General features: G+C 41.0%; 1 protein-coding gene across 4 annotated transcripts in view; it reads right to left on the bottom strand.

The window, feature by feature from the left end:
* Window positions 1-18,086, bottom strand: part of LOC139643394 (unconventional myosin-XVIIIa-like) — a 134,961-nt gene that overhangs the window by 24,935 nt on the left and 91,940 nt on the right. For all 4 annotated transcript variants that reach the window (XM_071518530.1, XM_071518532.1, XM_071518529.1 and 1 more), the window contains 10 exons: window positions 17,750-17,869; window positions 13,741-13,852; window positions 11,772-11,899; window positions 10,154-10,308; window positions 6,531-6,654; window positions 5,620-5,820; window positions 4,164-4,274; window positions 3,298-3,402; window positions 1,176-1,322; window positions 487-600 (listed from right to left, as the gene is read on the bottom strand). In XM_071518530.1, coding sequence (XP_071374631.1) covers window positions 487-600; window positions 1,176-1,322; window positions 3,298-3,402; window positions 4,164-4,274; window positions 5,620-5,820; window positions 6,531-6,654; window positions 10,154-10,308; window positions 11,772-11,899; window positions 13,741-13,852; window positions 17,750-17,869 — 1,317 coding nt within the window. The remainder of the gene's footprint in view (window positions 1-486; window positions 601-1,175; window positions 1,323-3,297; window positions 3,403-4,163; window positions 4,275-5,619; window positions 5,821-6,530; window positions 6,655-10,153; window positions 10,309-11,771; window positions 11,900-13,740; window positions 13,853-17,749; window positions 17,870-18,086) is intronic.

Below are 18,086 nucleotides of genomic sequence, written 5' to 3'. Positions count from 1 at the left end.
GGGAGTGAAGAAGGGAGGGAAAAAAAGCCTAACCCTGTAAAGAGAGAAATTTGGGTGTTTTTGTGCGAAAAAAAAACAAAACACATTCTCCCCGCCACAGATAGAAGGAGAAAGAGAAGGAGATGGGAGAGAGGGGGGAGACATTAGACGATGTGGGAAACGAAGCAGAAAACTAAAGAGGAATAGCAGGAGTAAATAAAGGATGGAGGAAGAGCTATGGGGGAACAGGTGTGTCCTTTAACCCCCTCTCTCTGGCTACTGGCAATGTTTTGACATGTCTACTGCTGCCCTGCTACCACCACAGATGGTGCAGGCTTGTAAAAAAAAAAAAAAGGCTGAAAAACACAACCTAGTTGATTACGAGTGACAATAATTTCCAAATGTTTTTTTTTTTTCCCCTGTTTGAGAGCTACATATCATTTTAGAAGCTTAATCGTGACACAATTCCAACACAATGCAATGTGAGTCTGAGAGAGGTGTACTGACCCCCTGTTTGGTTTTGGAGATGTCCTCCATCTGAACGTGCAGATCCTCGATCTCCACCTCCATGGATTTGCGGGCTTTGACCGCCGCCGCGCACGTGAACTCGGACTCCTCCAGCTGCAGCGGGCACAGAGGCGGGAGGGGAAGGCATCGTTAGGGGAAAGAAATGCGAAATGTCAAATCCTGCGAATCGGATTCTTATTCAGAAATGTCATTAAGGCTAAAAGCACCGTCTTACAAATATGAGTTACAGCATTATGTGTGTGCAAAATAACAGCGGTAGACCAAAAAAGTAAATATATGCAGTATGATTAAGAGAGAAGTTCTACAAATATTGACATACATGAGAGAGAATATGGGAATATGAAGAAAACGTGAAATTAGCTTCTATACTTAGAGATAGATGTGTAAAATGTGCTTCGTATTCACATTAGCAGGTTTACAGAAGGCCTTACATGTGTACAGAAAGTCGCTATGCGTGTAGACCTGCATTGTTGGAATATTCAACTTATCAAATATATTCTGTTTGCAGTATATATTCAAACGTGCAAATTTGTACATGTGCATTGCTAGCTGTTCACCTTGTCAAAATATAAAGTGAAACCAAACATAAAACCAAAAAAACGTTGTCTGTTCACATTATTCTGTATCGTTGTGTAAGAGGGTGAGTCGGCGGGAGTTGGGTGCTGCACCTGGTTCTTGAGCTGGGCGATCTCCCTCTTGCTGGGGGCGTTGTTCTTCATGTGGTCCAGCATGATCTGGGCGTCGGCCAGCAGAGCCTTGGTTCTCTTCAGGTCCTTCCTCAGACGCCTCTCTGTCTCGATGTCGCCGTGTCTCACCTTGGAAACAGGTAGAGCAGGGTTGGGTGACTGGACAAATACATCGGGGGAATACTGTGTTTTCTTCAGTTGGGGATACACCAGCACCTGGTTCAGCAGGTTGTTTTCTTGACTATGAGGACTAACAGTAAGTAAATACGTAAGTGAATCTTTAAACCAGGGTCACAAAGTGCTTCACAAAACAATGTAGCAGAAACAATATGTAACAATATAAAAAGATGAGTTCTGAGACGCTGGTTAAAACACTCAACTGTCTTTTGAAAAGTAAAAATTCCCCTTCATGCCGTATTTAAAAGCTACATTTACAAAAACAGAAATGTTTCCATCAGCTAAGGTAGCATCTGTTTCCATCATCTGGGTTGAAGCGATTAGATTTATTGAACATCGACAAAACACATCCACCAGAAAAATGGAAAGAGTCTTTCAAGAACTGATTCGTATTGGTCAAGTTGTTACTGTTGTTGAGTGTCACTATAATGTTGGCCACATTTCATGCTTTCATTTGAAGAAGAAAACAAAGAAATGTACTTGGCAATAGTCTAATGTACCAACTAATGGTCATACAGCCATGATGGAGCTCAGAACATCCAAAGCCACTTTTGAGCTGCTGTTCAAGGAGACTGAAGCATTCATCGGGCCGATCAAGCTTAGCCTACATCATTAGGTATTAAAAAAAAAAGAAAAGTTAATTCCATTTTTCATTGCTATTTAATGACAAAAGAAACATGAGCGTAAAAACAGTTATTAAGACAATTTTCATCAAATTTTGCAGCTTCTATTCAGCCCTTCTAATTCCATACATCATAATTTGCATGAAAATACGTGGTTGGGATCACGCTGCATTCAACGCATGATCAAATGCCGCAGCTCTCAGTTGTGTCGGGGCTCTCATTAGCAACACACAGAAAACCACTTCTTTCTTCATAGCATTGTCACAACCTTGCATGCATCTCATATGGCACACTGCCTCAAACACTTGTCGTTGGCTGTGGCTGTTTGTTGCGAGCATCTGTTGTTTATCTAGCAAGATGACTGTGTGGTGATATAATGGAAATATGTGATATGCTAATAATGTGAATCACAATGCACATATGAGAATATTTTAGATGATTTAGTATTGAAATGTAGGAGTGTCTTCACTGTATATGGGGAGATAATGGTGGTGAAATAGTCATTATTACACATTCTCTAATTGGGATGATTTCTAGTGAATTAAATTAGAGCGAAATTAAACTGTTCCTCATTTGGCTACTTTTCGCTTTCCCATAAATATTCCTCTAGAGTTTCACAATTATCTGTAATCAGAAGGTAATGGAATACAGTAGGGCTGAACAATTAATCAAAATTTTATCGAAATCGCAATATGGCCTACTGCAATTTTCAAATCGCAGGAGGCGCAATATTGGTTAAAGGAGAAATTTGTGTCAAAATACCATTTTAAATTAAATATTGTGGTGCTGCAGAGATGTCCTGGCCTACACATCATATTCTACAGACTTAAGAAAACATCTTTGTTTGGCACAGATCCCCGCAAAAATCACACCATAATTATTTTAATACGTTTTTCAATGAAAATGAGAATAATGATGTAAAAATGATCATTCCCTCTAATATCGCAAATCATATCGCAATTGCAATATCAGTCAAAATAATCGCAATTAGATATTTTTTCGAAATCGTTCAGCCCTAGAATACAGTTAACGTGTTTTTTAGCAGGGGCTCTGTGTGCATTGGTTCGTTGGTTTGTGTGCAACGCATTTTGCAATGCACAGTGTTTAGGGTAATTACGGTAGGGGAATTACTGTTTAGGTGGTTCAGAGCATTTTCCTCCTTCCATTGCCTTTGCATGCATTCACGCCAACTCTATTTTTTTTGCAGGTTCTATCTGAATATAGGGTAAGACAGCTCTTCACTAGTCATGATAGGACTGGGACCCAACGCTCAACCAGTAAAGGTGTGTTCAGTATGCGGTTACCTCGTCCTGGGCCGACAGCAGCTTCGACTCCAGCTCCCTCCTCTCTTTCAGCACCTTCTGCTTCTCATCGTACTCCTCCTCTAGCTGGACCTCCATTTGCTTCAGCTGGACACACACACAGAAATACAAATAAGTGCATTCATTCTATCTGTCCACACAGGAATACCTCAGTGAGCTCAGCGAGGTGGTAACTCATCTACATACAAGTTTCAAATGTAGGTTTAAAAATTGCCCAGCAATCCCACGTAATAAATATTAAACCATCGTATCATCATATGGGCTGTAGAACAGATTAATTCTACCAAAGTCTGCAGCGGCCAGTATTTTTGAATACTCAGGACGCATGAAAATGAGCAAGATAATATGCCGGGGCTAAAAGGGTCAGTCATAAAATTCAAAATTGACATCTATAGAAAACCATAGGGGTATTTCTTCAATTTATTTATTCAGCATAATGTATCGCTATGTAAATGTCATTGGAAGAGACAGTGTACAGTTGGTGCTCCCAGCTTGTGTAACCATGAAAAAAGCTAATTATGCGTAGGCTGCTGAGGGCTCCACTGGCTGAGGGCAGTGGTGGGGGCAGTCGGTATTAGCAAAGGAAAACAAATACAAAACAACACAAATAGGCTTAATAGCAACAAAGCAGAAGTTGCATCCAAATACCAACACCCACCCACTCACCCACCCACCCACCTAGCCCAACACACAAACACGCAAATTGTCTATCGTATCAATATCAAGGCAAAAGCAAAATTTTAATTCAGTGTGCTTGTGTGTCAGTCGAATAAATAAGTGTGGAAAAAAAAGAATGTGATGTTGAGAAAGAAATCGGTTTGGCGTGTGTGTGTGTTGCATATCCTTACCTTCTTGCTGCAGGACTGTCTGATCTCCTCCACCTCATCGTCTTTGCTCTCGATGTCCTTGGAGTGGGTTTGACGCAAGCGCTCCATCTCCATCTCCAGACGCAGCTTGGCCTGGAAGACAAAGGCAGAGAGACACACTGCATTCAAAGGATATATGTTATTGTCCCCCACCGTCAAATCGGCCCACTGTGGATTCTTCGTCTTTTTTGAGAGTTTTTCCTTGTATGCATTGAGGGTCTAAGGCTGGTGTTGCCGGGTAGATTCGGTGGGCTGTTATGTCTTGCTATGTGTCTTGTGCTCTTCCTGATGTTTGTCCTATATCATTGTGTTCTGTGGCTGTTTGTTGATCAGTTAGATCTAGTTAGGCTCATTCTGGATTTTTGAAGGCCAACACCAATACCAATATTTTGAATTGGAGTTGTCGACATGAAGTCATCAAGTATTCCATGTTTCCGGGATGGGATGCTAAAACTCTTCATAGGATAATAATAATAATAAACATTCACACATACTCCTGTGGAATCCAATCATTACAAGCAAGGCAATTTCTAACCCGGATTTCTCCTTCCTGACAAAGTGGAAATGATACATTCTGTCCCAGCTTTCAGTTTACACCTTGCAGACAAGGAAGCTCAAGGTGTAATGTAAATCTCTGCGTCTCACACAGCGGGGCGCGGGGCTGACGGCGTGTCACTCCTTGACAGCTCTTATGGAAACGCGCTGGGAAAAAAAACTTGCTCACAATTACGCCTGATGGCCTGTGTCCCCTCTGCTGTGCATGTCAATGCTGTCGCCGTTACCTCGAACCTGCAGGCTCGGCGCTGCGTGTTTCATTACCTGGACTCAAGGTTTATGTGGTCCTTTGTGCACTGAGGAAGGTTTGTGACCCTAACTACACATCCATCACTACAGGTCATAGTGCACACAATATTGACACGCACAAGATATCTACGTTTGTAAACATATTTGATACGGTGAATGTTTTCTTACAATTCAGAGCTGCAAACCGAGAGATTTTATGTGTATATGTAAGGCCTTCTGTGAACCTGCTACTCTGACTACAAAGCACATTTTGCAACTATATATATATATTTTTTTTTTTCTTTCCCTTGATATTCCCATACTCTCTTATTTATATATATTTCAATATTTGTACAATTTCCCATGTATTAATCCTGCATGTATTTCATCTTTTTGTATGTTTTTTTCATTCTCTCACTCTCTCAGTCTCTTACTTTGCACTCTCATAAAGCTCTAACAGTCATACTTTTTGTTTCTTTTTTTAATCGCGATATTGTGATATTTTCCGCGATATCGACAATTACACATCCATCATATACACAATATATGATATTATCACCAAGTGCGATAATATCGTATATCGCGATATTTCCCGCGGGACAGTATCGCAATGTTACATTTTGGACATTGGCCAAGCCTAGACGGGAGGGCCTACCTGCTCCAGCATCTGGATGGTGCCGGCCTGCTCGTCCAGCTCCTCCTCCTGGTCCTTGACCTTGGCTTCAATGTCCCGGAGCTGCTTCCTGACCTTGGCCAGCGACGCCTCGTCCTTGGACTCCTGGGAGTTGAGGTCCTGCAGCTCGGCCTCCAGCTGCTCCAGCTTCAGGTTGACCGCGCACATCTCCAGGTCCTTGTCCTGCAGCGGGGGGGGGGAGGGGGGGGAGGTTACGTGCATATCAGAGATGAGGGGGAGATGGACTAGGAGCACACACACACACACACACACACACACGCACGTCCTGGTCTCGACCTGCAGCAGATGATTACATGTACAAGGATGATGAAGGGAGGCTGTGGAACTATTTACTGAGCAGGCGAGTACAAGGTGTGCATAATATATAGACATAAAGATCTTTCTAAGACCTTGGGATTTAACTGGTGACAAACTGGGTCACTGATAATATATACAGTGTAAATAGGGTGAGCCTCTCAAATATACATTCAGAAAATATACACTAGGGTTGAACTGATATGGGTTTTTGAAGGCCGATACTGACACGATATTTTTGAATTGAAGCTGCCAGTAGCCGACAATTAGTGCCGATATTCAGTATCTTTAAATTTGATCTTTTTCATACCAAAATGTCTTATTAGAATCAGTTCAGGTTAAAGTCTTCCCATCAACAACCAGTGTAGTATTGATCAATTCTACATTAAATATGTAATCAATCAAATTGCATCATATCCGTCATATCGGAGGTGGACCACACTGGCTGGAGCAGATGTGATTTGTAATAAAAGAGCGATATCTGCCCCATATAACAGTGTAATCTAAAAGACGAGCACACACACACACACACACACACACACACACACACACACACACACACACACACACACACACACCTCCAGCTGCTGTCGGAGGCTGAAGACCTCCCCGGTCAGCATGTCTTTCTCTCTGGCCAACTTCTCCCTCTGGCTCCTCTCTCTCTGCACCTCCTCCTGGGCCACGCTCTGCTCACTGTCGAACCTGGAGGTGCACACACACACACACACACACACACACACACACACACACACAAACATACAGTAATAATAAATTAGCAGGGGTGGAAAGAGAGTCAAAACATCCCACTCAAGTAGATGTACCATCACTTTGATGAAATTCTAGAAGGAGCAGAAGTAAAATATATACAAGGAGAGGTAAATTATTTTTGTAAAACAAGAAAATAATTCATTTAAATTGTGAATCAGTGCTAAATCACGTTATATGGCTATATGGTTATATGGCTTCTACATAGTGAATAGCATAAATCCTGTACTTTATTTCAACATTATTCAAATGAAGTGCTGCATCTGCTTCTAGGGGCAGAAAATCATTCTCTATGGGCTGAAACCTTCAGCCGTGTTGCACTTCTGGCCACACCTCAATCAGTCATGTTGGAGGCAGGTATTTCACCACTGGCAGCGTCAAATGCTTTGCAATCAGCATAATCAAGAACAGGTGGGTGATCCGTAATCACAGACACACCTCCCTATTCGCTCTTGCTTCCGACCCCACTTTTTTTGCATCTTTCAAAACTGTGTACTAGGCGGAGACTGGCTGAAAACAGGGTGTCTACGCACTCTTTAAAAAGAAAAACGCTGCATATGATTTTTCCCATGCAAGAGAAAAACAATGAGGACAGATAGTTCAATATGTGATATTGCCCATGTTGTTATCGTCTATGTTGAGCTTTCTAAAAATAAGATTCTGATATTCATGTCATTATTCAACTTATCAGCTATCAAACCAGCTAGCAAGGCTAGCAAACTAGTTAGCGACAACCAGGCAAACACAAACCGATATATATACTGATGCAGGATGGATGTTAACTAAGCTACTATCATGGATAACTTGAACATTTAATGTTTCAGTTAGTTCACGATTCACATGCTTTTTGACATGACTCTCAATTAGTTTCTGCTGCAATGCTTATGGTGAAACTACAACATCTGTACTCTGTAATGCATGTGAATTAACATGGAGCAGTCAAAATAGAATTCCAATCACATTGAAACGGCATTGTGAAAGCATCTTGCTTCCAGCTGAAACAGGATGTTGGGGTGAGACATAACACAGGAAGGAACTGTTGGAACTGAGGAGTGTGTCTTTAAGCAAAAGTAAAATTACTGACTTAAAAATATGCTCAAACAAGTACAAACTCACATTAACCAGAGTAAATGTACAGCAATTCATTGCCTCCACTTTCACACACTAGTAAACTGCTGCCTGGGTTGGCCACAAACATGCTGCTGTACACTGTACCTCCCCTGTTTGAAGTACAGCACACACACCCAGCCACACATACACAGCTATAGAAGATGTCCCTTGCTAGCAGACACACACACACACACACACACACACACACAGTTTTGCAGCAATACAAATGAGCTGGAGACTTGTCTCCTCTCTCTGCGCAGCGTGATGCTATAAACAATCTGGAACACAATATATTCTTTCTTTTCCAGATACTATTTTTACTACAGCAACACAACCGAGCCTCACGCAGCAGAACAGGCTCTTACTGAACCTGGCAGAAGGTAATAAAACTGGGTTTAGTCATATGTGTCTGAAGACGCTATGCACAAACATGACTGTGTGTTCACAGACTAGTGTTGGAGAGTGTGTGTGTGTGTGTGTGTGTGTGTGTGTGTGTGTGTGTGTGTGTGTGTGTGTGTGTGTGAGAGAGAGAGAGTTTGTGAGAGAGTGAATAAGTGAATTTGTACCCGTTTTGACTGACATTGGAGTGTCAATGCTGTAACTTTTAGCTCTGAATTTTTCAGTTAGACAACGCACCCCAAACGACAGGTTCTCTCTCTCACACACACACACACACACACACACACACAGATCTGGTCCAGTCAGCGTTGTCCACCTCTGATATGATGAATATGATGCAGTTTGAACCAAGTTTTTTGGCATGAAAATGGTCAAATTTAAAGCTACTGAATATCGGCAGCTTCGATCCAAAATTATGGTATGGTATTGGCCTTCAAAAACCAATATTGGTCAAACCCTAATACACACATAACCTCAGTGCCTCTCCTGCCTTCCCTCTCTAACACACACAAGATATATTGGCAACATTACAAGGATGTTTACCAGACCAGCTGACAAAGTCTATCCCTACTTTCAGACAGGAAACAGGAAATGTTACTGGCATGACATCTTCTATAGTCCCATTATGATTAGTGGTTTTGGTTGACACCTTTCTATAGTTCCATTATGATTAGTGGTTTTGGTTGACATCTTTCTATAGTTCCATTATGATTAGTGGTTTTGGTTGACATCTTTCTATAGTTCCATTATGATTAGTGGTTTTGGTTGACATCTTTCTATAGTTCCATTATGATTAGTGGTTTTGGTTGACATCTTTCTATAGTTCCATTATGATTAGTGGTTTTGGTTGACATCTTTCTATAGTTCCATTATGATTAGTGGTTTTGGTTGACATCTTTCTATAGTTCCACTATCATTAGTGATTCTGGTGGACATCTTTCTTGATGAGACAGTGTAGACAGTATGTATTCTGTCATGTTGGATTGTAGTCTTTTTGCTCAAGGCTTTTAGCACCACCAATATCTTCTTTGGGGAATGTAGCTTTTATAAAAAAAAAACATATGTATAGTACATTTTTCCTGCTGTAAATAACGGGGGGGGGGGGGGGATTTGTACGCTGTGTATTGTACAGTCTAGGCATGGATGTCTTTCAGAAAAGGACCTTTTCATCCTTGAAGCCAGGCTGGGTTTTGAAGGACTTTTTCTGAGGCTCAGGCCTTTGTAAGACAGCAGAGGCTGTGCTGATTTTGTCATTTCTGTATGTAAGCCTTGGCCTCATCATCCCAGTAATTACAAGCAAAACTAGAGACAGCAGGAGCGCAGGAAAACAGCAAGTACGAGTGAGATGTTGTGAAGCTCTGGAGGCTTACAGTGACACAGCTCTTGTTTCTCAACAGTGTGTATACACACACTCATTCGATCAATATGGGCAGGGGCGGACTGGCCATCTGGAGTAGTGGGAGTTTTCCCGGTGGGCCTGTTGACCGGTGGGGCGGCGTTAAGTCCAGCAAAATGAAAAAAATAAATTTACCAATAGTTTTGTAAGCTACCCATATTCAATATTTTATGCTGATATTCAATATCTGACCAATTCCATAAAAACTCAATATCTCCCCCCAGAATCTTACTCTTGTCAGGGTGGAAAAAGCCTCTGAAACAGCATTTACACTATGGGCCACTTAAACTCTCAAACCCAGAACCATAATTATAGATATAACCACATACATTCTACAATAAATACACAATCAAACTGCCTCATATCCATCATATCAGAGGGGGGCAAACAGGACCAGTTCTGATTTTTAATGAAAGGAAAATATCAGCCGAATTTACTGGTTTAACCCTTTTATAAACTTGTTTTCTAGTTCACCTTTGGTGTGTGTGTTTGTGTGTGTGTGTGTGCATGTGCGTGTGCGTGTGCACTGACTTCCTCTGTTTCTTCTCCAGGTCGTGGTTGCGGCTCTGTTGGCCCTCCAGGTGCAGTTTGGTGTCCTGCAGTTCGGCCGTCAGTCTCTGGCATTTCTTCTTCAGCTGCTGGGCGTTCCGCTGGGACTCCTCGTTATCTGCCTGCAGGTCGCTGATCTACAGGGACGAACACACACACACACACACACACACACACACACGCGACAGAATCAGACCTGGAAATGAAAACTTTCAAGTAAATCCTCCAGTCTACAAAAGGAGGATTGACATGGTTTTTAGAATGGGTTCATTTGATCCCAGGAAGATTAACTTGCTCTTCTAATGGTGAACCATGCTACATTCCACTCGCAGTAGAAAAGTGATCACATGAGAAATTGCGATGAGCAAACCGCCTCATTTGTGATTACTACAGCAGAATATAATGGAGCTAATATCACTATCAATTAATTTTTCTGCACCACGATGCATATTGCCACATTTTTGTAGTGCAATATATCCCATCCCTAGTATTCATATATCTTCTTGTTGACTGTATTCTAACCCTATTTACAACTGGTATTAAAATGAGATCTGCATCTGGATAACTGGATAAGGAAAAAAAAAACATGTTACTACTGTGTAAATGCACACAGCAAGCCAGGTGGAAATACAAGTCGTACAATGTGTTTGCATTAGTGAGAAAGTAGCCGGCCGTGGGGTAGAAATGTCAGGACCGCAGGTAGAAATGTGGTCTAGATGCAGATTGCGTTTTAATACCGGCTGTAAATGGGGTTTATGCTCCCTTGAACAACAAATACTGGGATTTGAAGCAAAACATTGTAAATCAGCGCTAGTTCTCTATGCTTCACCAGCAGGTCTGGTCCGACCGAGGCAGACGCTACTTCTTCTGCTGCAGCCCAGAATAAAATACACTCTTTCCTGACAGTATCTCTATCCTTTTTTACAAATGGCTCTGCTGCGTATCTCCAACACCTGGCCAAATCTTTTGAATGTGAAAGGACAAGGCTACTCCCCCAAAGCTTTTTTGTGTCATCGGCTGATTTGCATTACAGAGACACACCGACACGAACTGGTGTTAGAAAGCCAGAGATCCCGATTAGTGCAAAATGCATTTGAAATAGCCCGGATAAGCTAAACACATTTTCTAATATGTATGATAAAAATGCATAGTGTAGTGTTTGTAGAAACATAGAAACCCAAGAAGTTTAAAATGGTGTGTGTTTGCATGCAGCAGGATTTGACTGATATGGGTTTTTGATAGTTTGTGCCAATATTAAATATCTTTAAATTTGCCCAATTTCATGCCCAAAAAGGCAAAAAAAAGTGTAGTTTTGCCCCAAGAGTTTATTTATTCTTCTGAAACTCACTAGTAAAACCCATCATAATAATTACAAATGAAACATATTCATGCATACATACATGCAATCCCAATCCAAATGTCCTATTGTGTGTTCATGTCAAGGGCTTCTCATAGACAACCAGTATAGTATTGATCAATTCTACAATGCATCATACCCATCGTATCATAGGTGGACGACACTGTTAATAAAAGGCCAATATCAGCCCCTAACTCTAGTGTGTGTGTGTGTGCGTGTGTGTGTGTGTGTGTGTATATTCACCCTCCTCTCCAGCTGCCGTTTGTTCTGCTGCTCCACCTCCAGCTTGTCGTCAAACTCCTGCTGGAGCCTCTTCTTGGTGAACTCGATCTCCCGGATGGCTCTCTCATACTTCAGCCTCCACTCCCCTCCTGCGACACCGGCATGTCCACAGTTACAGCTTTATCTTGGTTTTTATTTTTTGTTTTTGATTTGCTCTGCGACTACACTACATTTTATTTGTCGTTTTGCTTTCCATGCACATAAAAAAAAAAAAAAAAAAAAAAAAACGGGAAAAAGTCACACTTTTCTCTGATTTGTGCGATGTTTATTGGTCACTAAAACTCTCAAAAGTCAAAAGTTTGGACACACCTGATTGGATGTTCTATGTTTCTCATTTTCTTAAAGCCATTTTGATCTAAAGGCTTATGCTTAAATGCTTGAAATGTGTTTCTTAGACAAATATAAATAGTGAAGTTTATCCTATGTATGAATTTCTTTCCAAAGCGGCTACTTTAAAGAATCTAAAATATAAGATAGTTTTCATTTGTTTAACACTTTTCTGGTCACTGCATAATTCCATTTGTGTTATTTCATAGTTTTGTCTTTACTATTATTCTACAATTCTAACCCTAACCCTGCAATCCATTACTCCTGATTTAACAAAGAAAAACTTAGTTTGCATCAGAAATGCATTGAGAACCTTTGTCTATAGACGACTGCCTCCAATTTTGTATGAAAAGAGGAAGACAGATATTGTGAGACTACAGGGAGACGATGACTGACTTAAATGACAGATGTGCATGGGCAAAATCAAATCAAAATCCCCTGGTAATACTAATGCCATGTGGAGAGGCTTCCAGACGTTGATTTTTAACAAGCGAGGCATCAGTCTCCGATAACAGTTGGATTTGACACCGTTTATCTGAAGAGGGACCCCATGCTGTTGATATCTGATAATTGTGACTACGATGCTCTGCATGATTTATAAGGGAGTACATATCTTTTTCCTTTCTGAAACTGATATGCTCTTTTTCAGATATGCTCTTTTTCATATCAAGGACCCCTAATTTAGTCCACATCAGGGCCACAGATGATGAGATTTTGCCTCTCAGACCCAAATCTGAGAAGATTTTTATTGTTAGATATGATTTTGTCCAGAATTCCATGACTATCTGTATTGTAGGTAGAGAGATAACAGTGAAACTATGATCAAAATAGTCAGTCTCCTACATTCTCTAATTGTGTTAACTTATAGTGAACTAAATAAAGGTGAAGTTTAACAATTGATCAATTTGCTGGGGACCCCCTGTAACCCCCTCAAGGACCCCTGGTGGTCCCCAGACCCCACGTTGAGAACCACTGCTCTAGTAGTCCGCACCTCAGTGGCTCAGTGCTCTTTTCATTTCGTTTTTTTTTTTACCATATGTAGCCACTTTGAAATCGTATCCATCTATTCTATCATTTCAAACGCTTGAATAAATATTCATTAACAAAATTCTAGCATGAGCAGTACACTGACTGTGCCCCGACCGACACATTTTGCAAGTTTGAAACCTTGAAACCGCCGACCGTCGTGTTACATTTTCCCTCCGCAAACTAACTCAAAGCCCTGTATAGTACAAACAAGTAAAGCAGCGACAACCTATGCACCAAAAAAGATGCTTAGAAAAATCAATTGTACATTCACAAAGACTGTACGCCGCACAAAGACAGCTGGCAGCCTGACTGCGGGGTGTCTGGGACTGCGATCGAACTTCATTTTTCAATTTTGTATGATCCATTCCTAATGCAATTCTGCGAGTAGTATTTCTTGCCTTTTGTCACATCATCGATTGGAAACTACCCCTGCAGTTTCAGCCCCTCGCCTGGAGCAAAGAGACTTGGACTTTTAGAGTTTGTGTACACACAAAGCGGGCGAGTGAATTCCTACACTTGTAAGGTCTGTGAGGGAGTGTGTATACATGTGTGTGTGTGTGTATGTGTGTCTGACCTGTGTTGTCGTCATCCATCTCTCCGTTGAGTTCGGAGGCCCTGATGAGTCGAGCCTCCATCACCTCCATCTCCATTGATTCCGTCTGTTTCTTCATGCTGTCAAACTTGGCCTGACGGATGGAGGGAGGCAAACAGCATGAACGTTTCTGCGTCTCCATACAATAAGCAGGGAGTTCTCCAACATTTTCATGTCTTCAACCCCCAAATAGAAACACACTGGACCCTAGACATTAGGTAGATTCTACATCTTTCTTTCGGTCAAGCTTTTTAGAAGACTGACCTGCATTACTAGTAATCAGAGGTGTGACCAAGTCAGCTTTGCTCGAGTCCCAAGTCAGTCTCAAGTCTTGAGGCACAAGTCTCAAGTCAAGTCCCAAGTCTAAATGTAGATTCTCAAGTCAAGTCTCAAGTCAAGTCCATGTCATTAATGTCAAGTCTCAAGCCTAAATGTAGAACAGCAAGTCAAGTCAGAACAAATCAAGAGTCCAGTATAAATTTAATATCTTAAAGAAAACTAAATATCTAGGACTTTTCAATGCAATATGGTTTTAAAAACTTGGTAAGAGCATCATGAGTTTGATTTCTATAATCAGTTTCAGCTTCAATAAATTCAATCATTCCATACAAATTCAGAAAACAGAATTTAAATTCAGTCGTCTGCTGGAACAAATCTCATCACTTTCAATCTAAGTCATTTACACAAACACAAGATCTCAAGTCAAGACTTTAGAAACCTTTTCAAGTCATCAAAGCACAAGTCAAAGTCAAGTCCCAAGTCACCAGAACCCAAGTCAAGTCAGGTCTCAGGTCTTCTCTTTATGCATCAAGTCAAGTCTCAAGCAATTCAAACTGTGACTCGAGTCCAAGTCAAGTGACTCGAGACCCCACCTCTGCATGTAAGTATAACTTCCATTGCCTGAGCGAAATCAAAAAAGTAAATGAAACTTCTTCTATAGTTGCCGCTGTCTTTAACAGCTGATCAGTGTAAACTAACACTTGTGCGTGTCTTGCGTTGCTTAGCAACAAACACAGTAGTGATTTGTGTGTGAAAGGGTCCAAGCTGGCAGATTGATGGGCTTAATTAGCACAATTTCTAGTGAATTAAATTACAGTCAAATTTTAAGTGGTAATCCTCAAGTTTCTTGCTTTTTTTTTTTTAATTTTGTCTCCATCTTTGGTGCTCAGCGCTCATTGCTGTGGTGTTTCTGCACTGCTCTTCCACCTGTCACCTGTCAATCAAACAGTGTGTCCAGCCTGACGTCTTTTTCCCCTGGATTCTCTGTTGATGAAGTTTGAGTTTCTGTAGGTGTCTATGTATACTATAAGTTCCATTCATGAAATGGCTATAGAGAATTCAACCAATACAAAGCAAGCATGGACACACGTTAACCAGTCTGTCCCGCTGTGCATACATGACATGAAACCCCTCCGTCAATATAAATACCCATATCGTCTCCTCCTGCCTCTCTCTCTCTCTCTCTCTCTCTCACACATACACAGAAAAAAAACAAAAAAAAACACCATCCATCCCACATTTCTACAAGCCAGGCAATTTGTAGCCGGCCCTTCCCCATCAGCAAGCATGCCGCTATCTGAGCAGTCATTGGAAAAATCTATCCCAGCCATTTGGAGTGCCCCCCCTCCCAAACCCCCCCCCCCCTAAAAAACCAATCATGTCAAAAATGTCAAATACTGAACTAAAAAGCTGGGGGTGGGGGGTGGGGAGGGGGTGGTGGTGTAGAACTAGCTTGACAATGTGATTTCACAATTACAGCCATCACAATATGTGTGTGTGTGTGTGTGTGTAAACCAGAAAGAGAGAGAGACAGAGAAAGAACAGGAGAGTGTGTGTGTCCATGCATGAATAACTGCATGGTGAGCATCAAGGTTGTTGCTGTTGAAATGAATGCGATGCCAGTTGACCTGGTGCTTCTCACTGCCGTATTAACAAGCGCTCTATAGCTTTTATTCTCACTGTCATTATCACAGTTTATTATTATCATGATTATTAACATTATGTTTGTTAAGAGCCCTACAGTTCTTCCACGGATTCAATCTGATTTTGTGATTCGTTTATAATCCTATCCGGAAGGGCAAGAGGTAAAAAGAAAAATTTGATCATTCATTCAGGCAAAAGGGAACCACAAAACAAAACTGACATGTGGGAACATAACCACACACATATCTCAACATTGTAGTTTTGAATGGAACACCATTTGGTGGTAAAATGATGGGGTTATTTATTAAATAAGGTTAACTCAAGACAGCTAATGGGGATTCATGAGAATTCAAGTAAAAAACAAAAAAAAAGTCTCATGAACTATAAGCCATAGCAAAAAATTTAAAATAGGATTCTGATGTATTATGGGTGAAATACCCCTTTAGAGTAAGAAAGTGGCATTTTGCAACCCAGCAGACTGTATTCTCCTGTGTGTTTTTCTGGATTCTGAAGAAAAGCTGCCTAAATAAGCGCGGCTCTCAAATTCATATTATCTTTATCAACAAGCGACTTTATCGTTTTGGCAGAAACGCAGCATTTCAACACAGTTTGGGGGTGACATGCACACTGTGGGGCCAAACAGGCACGAGATTGTTTATAGGAAGACTTAAGTGGGATGAGTGCATGTTGATTAAATGAAGGACAAAAAAAAAAAAAAAATTGTGAAATAAGTGACTGAATTCTAAATGAAAAAAGCGTGTTAAGGGTATTGCTGTTTTTCCCACCATGCAAAGTGGTATATTTAGCAGCCTAAAATTGGATATGAAAAATAATGAGCTGTAACTTCTTTGTGTTGAGTCAATAAAAAATGAGTTTGTGGAATATGCCTATGAGAACGTGTTGGAGTTGAATGAATACTACAGTGTGACAGAACTCCTAGGTCTTCAATAATTACTGCCAAAATGCCTTGACAAAATAATACTGTTTAAATATGAGACAATCTGTCATTTATATAGTTTCAATTTAACTAAATTTAATTTGACAGCTTTCAAAATTTAGATCCCTTATTAAATATTACAATTGAGTGAAATGGAGGGAAAAAGCGGGGCTGTCTGACGGAGCTTAGCCTGCCCCCATTTCAATAATTCATGCCAACTGGCTAATGTTAAAATAACATTACAGCTCAAATATAAAAACAGAAGTTCACCATCGAAGAGTAGAAGTAAAATTACATTTCACAATGCCATGCAACCTTAAAATTCATTGTCAGTGGCAACAATCCTGGCAAGTTTCCTTTCCCGATGCCCAGAATCTGCTGTAACTATAACTGTTATTTCGGGTGAGCACCGGAGTAGAAACCCGGCTTGAATGTTAGAGATTGACCGTTACCTTAATGCTAAAAGGCAACTGAGTCTACAGAGTGTGATCCATCTCTATTTTCCATCACAATAAGGCAGTTCTATTTCAATTTGCCTTAATAGCGCTCTGCTTGGGAAAACGCATCAACTGAACGAATGGGTCAGTGCCTAAATGGGCAAGGTGAAGCTTTTTTTCTGCTGAAATCCAATCAGTCCCATGGTGCGTAACAATTTTAATCAGACCAAAACTTAAAGCAGAAGAGTTGGGCCTTTGGTACGCTGTAAAATATCACAAGTGTCTAGCAATTGGACCAAGGCACTGAAACGCCAAACCCATGTTGATCCAGATCAGCTCAGACTCTATGGACTCTGGTACTTGTGTGACTTTTTGTGCGTTTGGTGAATTTCTTGTCATTTGTTTCATTTATTCTTTATTTCATCAGGTAGTTTCATTGAGACCGAGATCTCTAGAGAGGCATGAGAACAAAAGCATTTGCAGAAAATACACAATGCAATAAAGTCACATGTTCTAGCAACACATAGGGACATACATTAGAAAACCATACATAGAAAAAACACTTGAAAATTAAAAGGGAAGCATGCTTTGTTTCTGTGTGTGTGTGTGTGTGTGTGTGTGTGTGTGTGTGTGTGTGTGTGTGTGTGTGTGTGTGTGTGTGTGTGTGTGTGTGTGTGTGTGTGTGAGTCCCTACCTGAAGGTCCTTCATGTCCTTCTCCAGGCGGAGTCTCTCAGAGGTTTCGCTCTCCAGCAGCTGGGAGGCCGACTCTCCGGTGTTACGCTCATCGGCAAGCTCCGACGACAGCTCTGTGATCTGATGCAGCACACACACACACACACACACACACACACACACACACACATATGGCAATTAGCAAGTGTTGAGCACGTCTATATGAATGTGCAGCTTGCTATATTTAGTCGGTCTCCCTTTATAAGAGATGACAGTGTTTGTTTTTAGGGTTCAAGACTGTCATTACTATTCAGTGTGTGTGTGTGAGTGTGTGTGTGTGTGTGTGTGTGTGTGTGTG

The sequence above is a fragment of the Centroberyx affinis genome, unplaced genomic scaffold, assembly GCF_046629955.1.
Source record: "Centroberyx affinis isolate AG114_WGS23_722 - 3 ecotype Tasmania unplaced genomic scaffold, CSIRO-AGI_Caff_v1 ptg000592l_1, whole genome shotgun sequence".
In the NCBI taxonomy this organism is placed as follows: domain Eukaryota; kingdom Metazoa; phylum Chordata; class Actinopteri; order Beryciformes; family Berycidae; genus Centroberyx; species Centroberyx affinis.
Note: the sequence above shows the minus strand (reverse complement) of the source record. Positions and strands in the feature narration are given on the sequence as shown.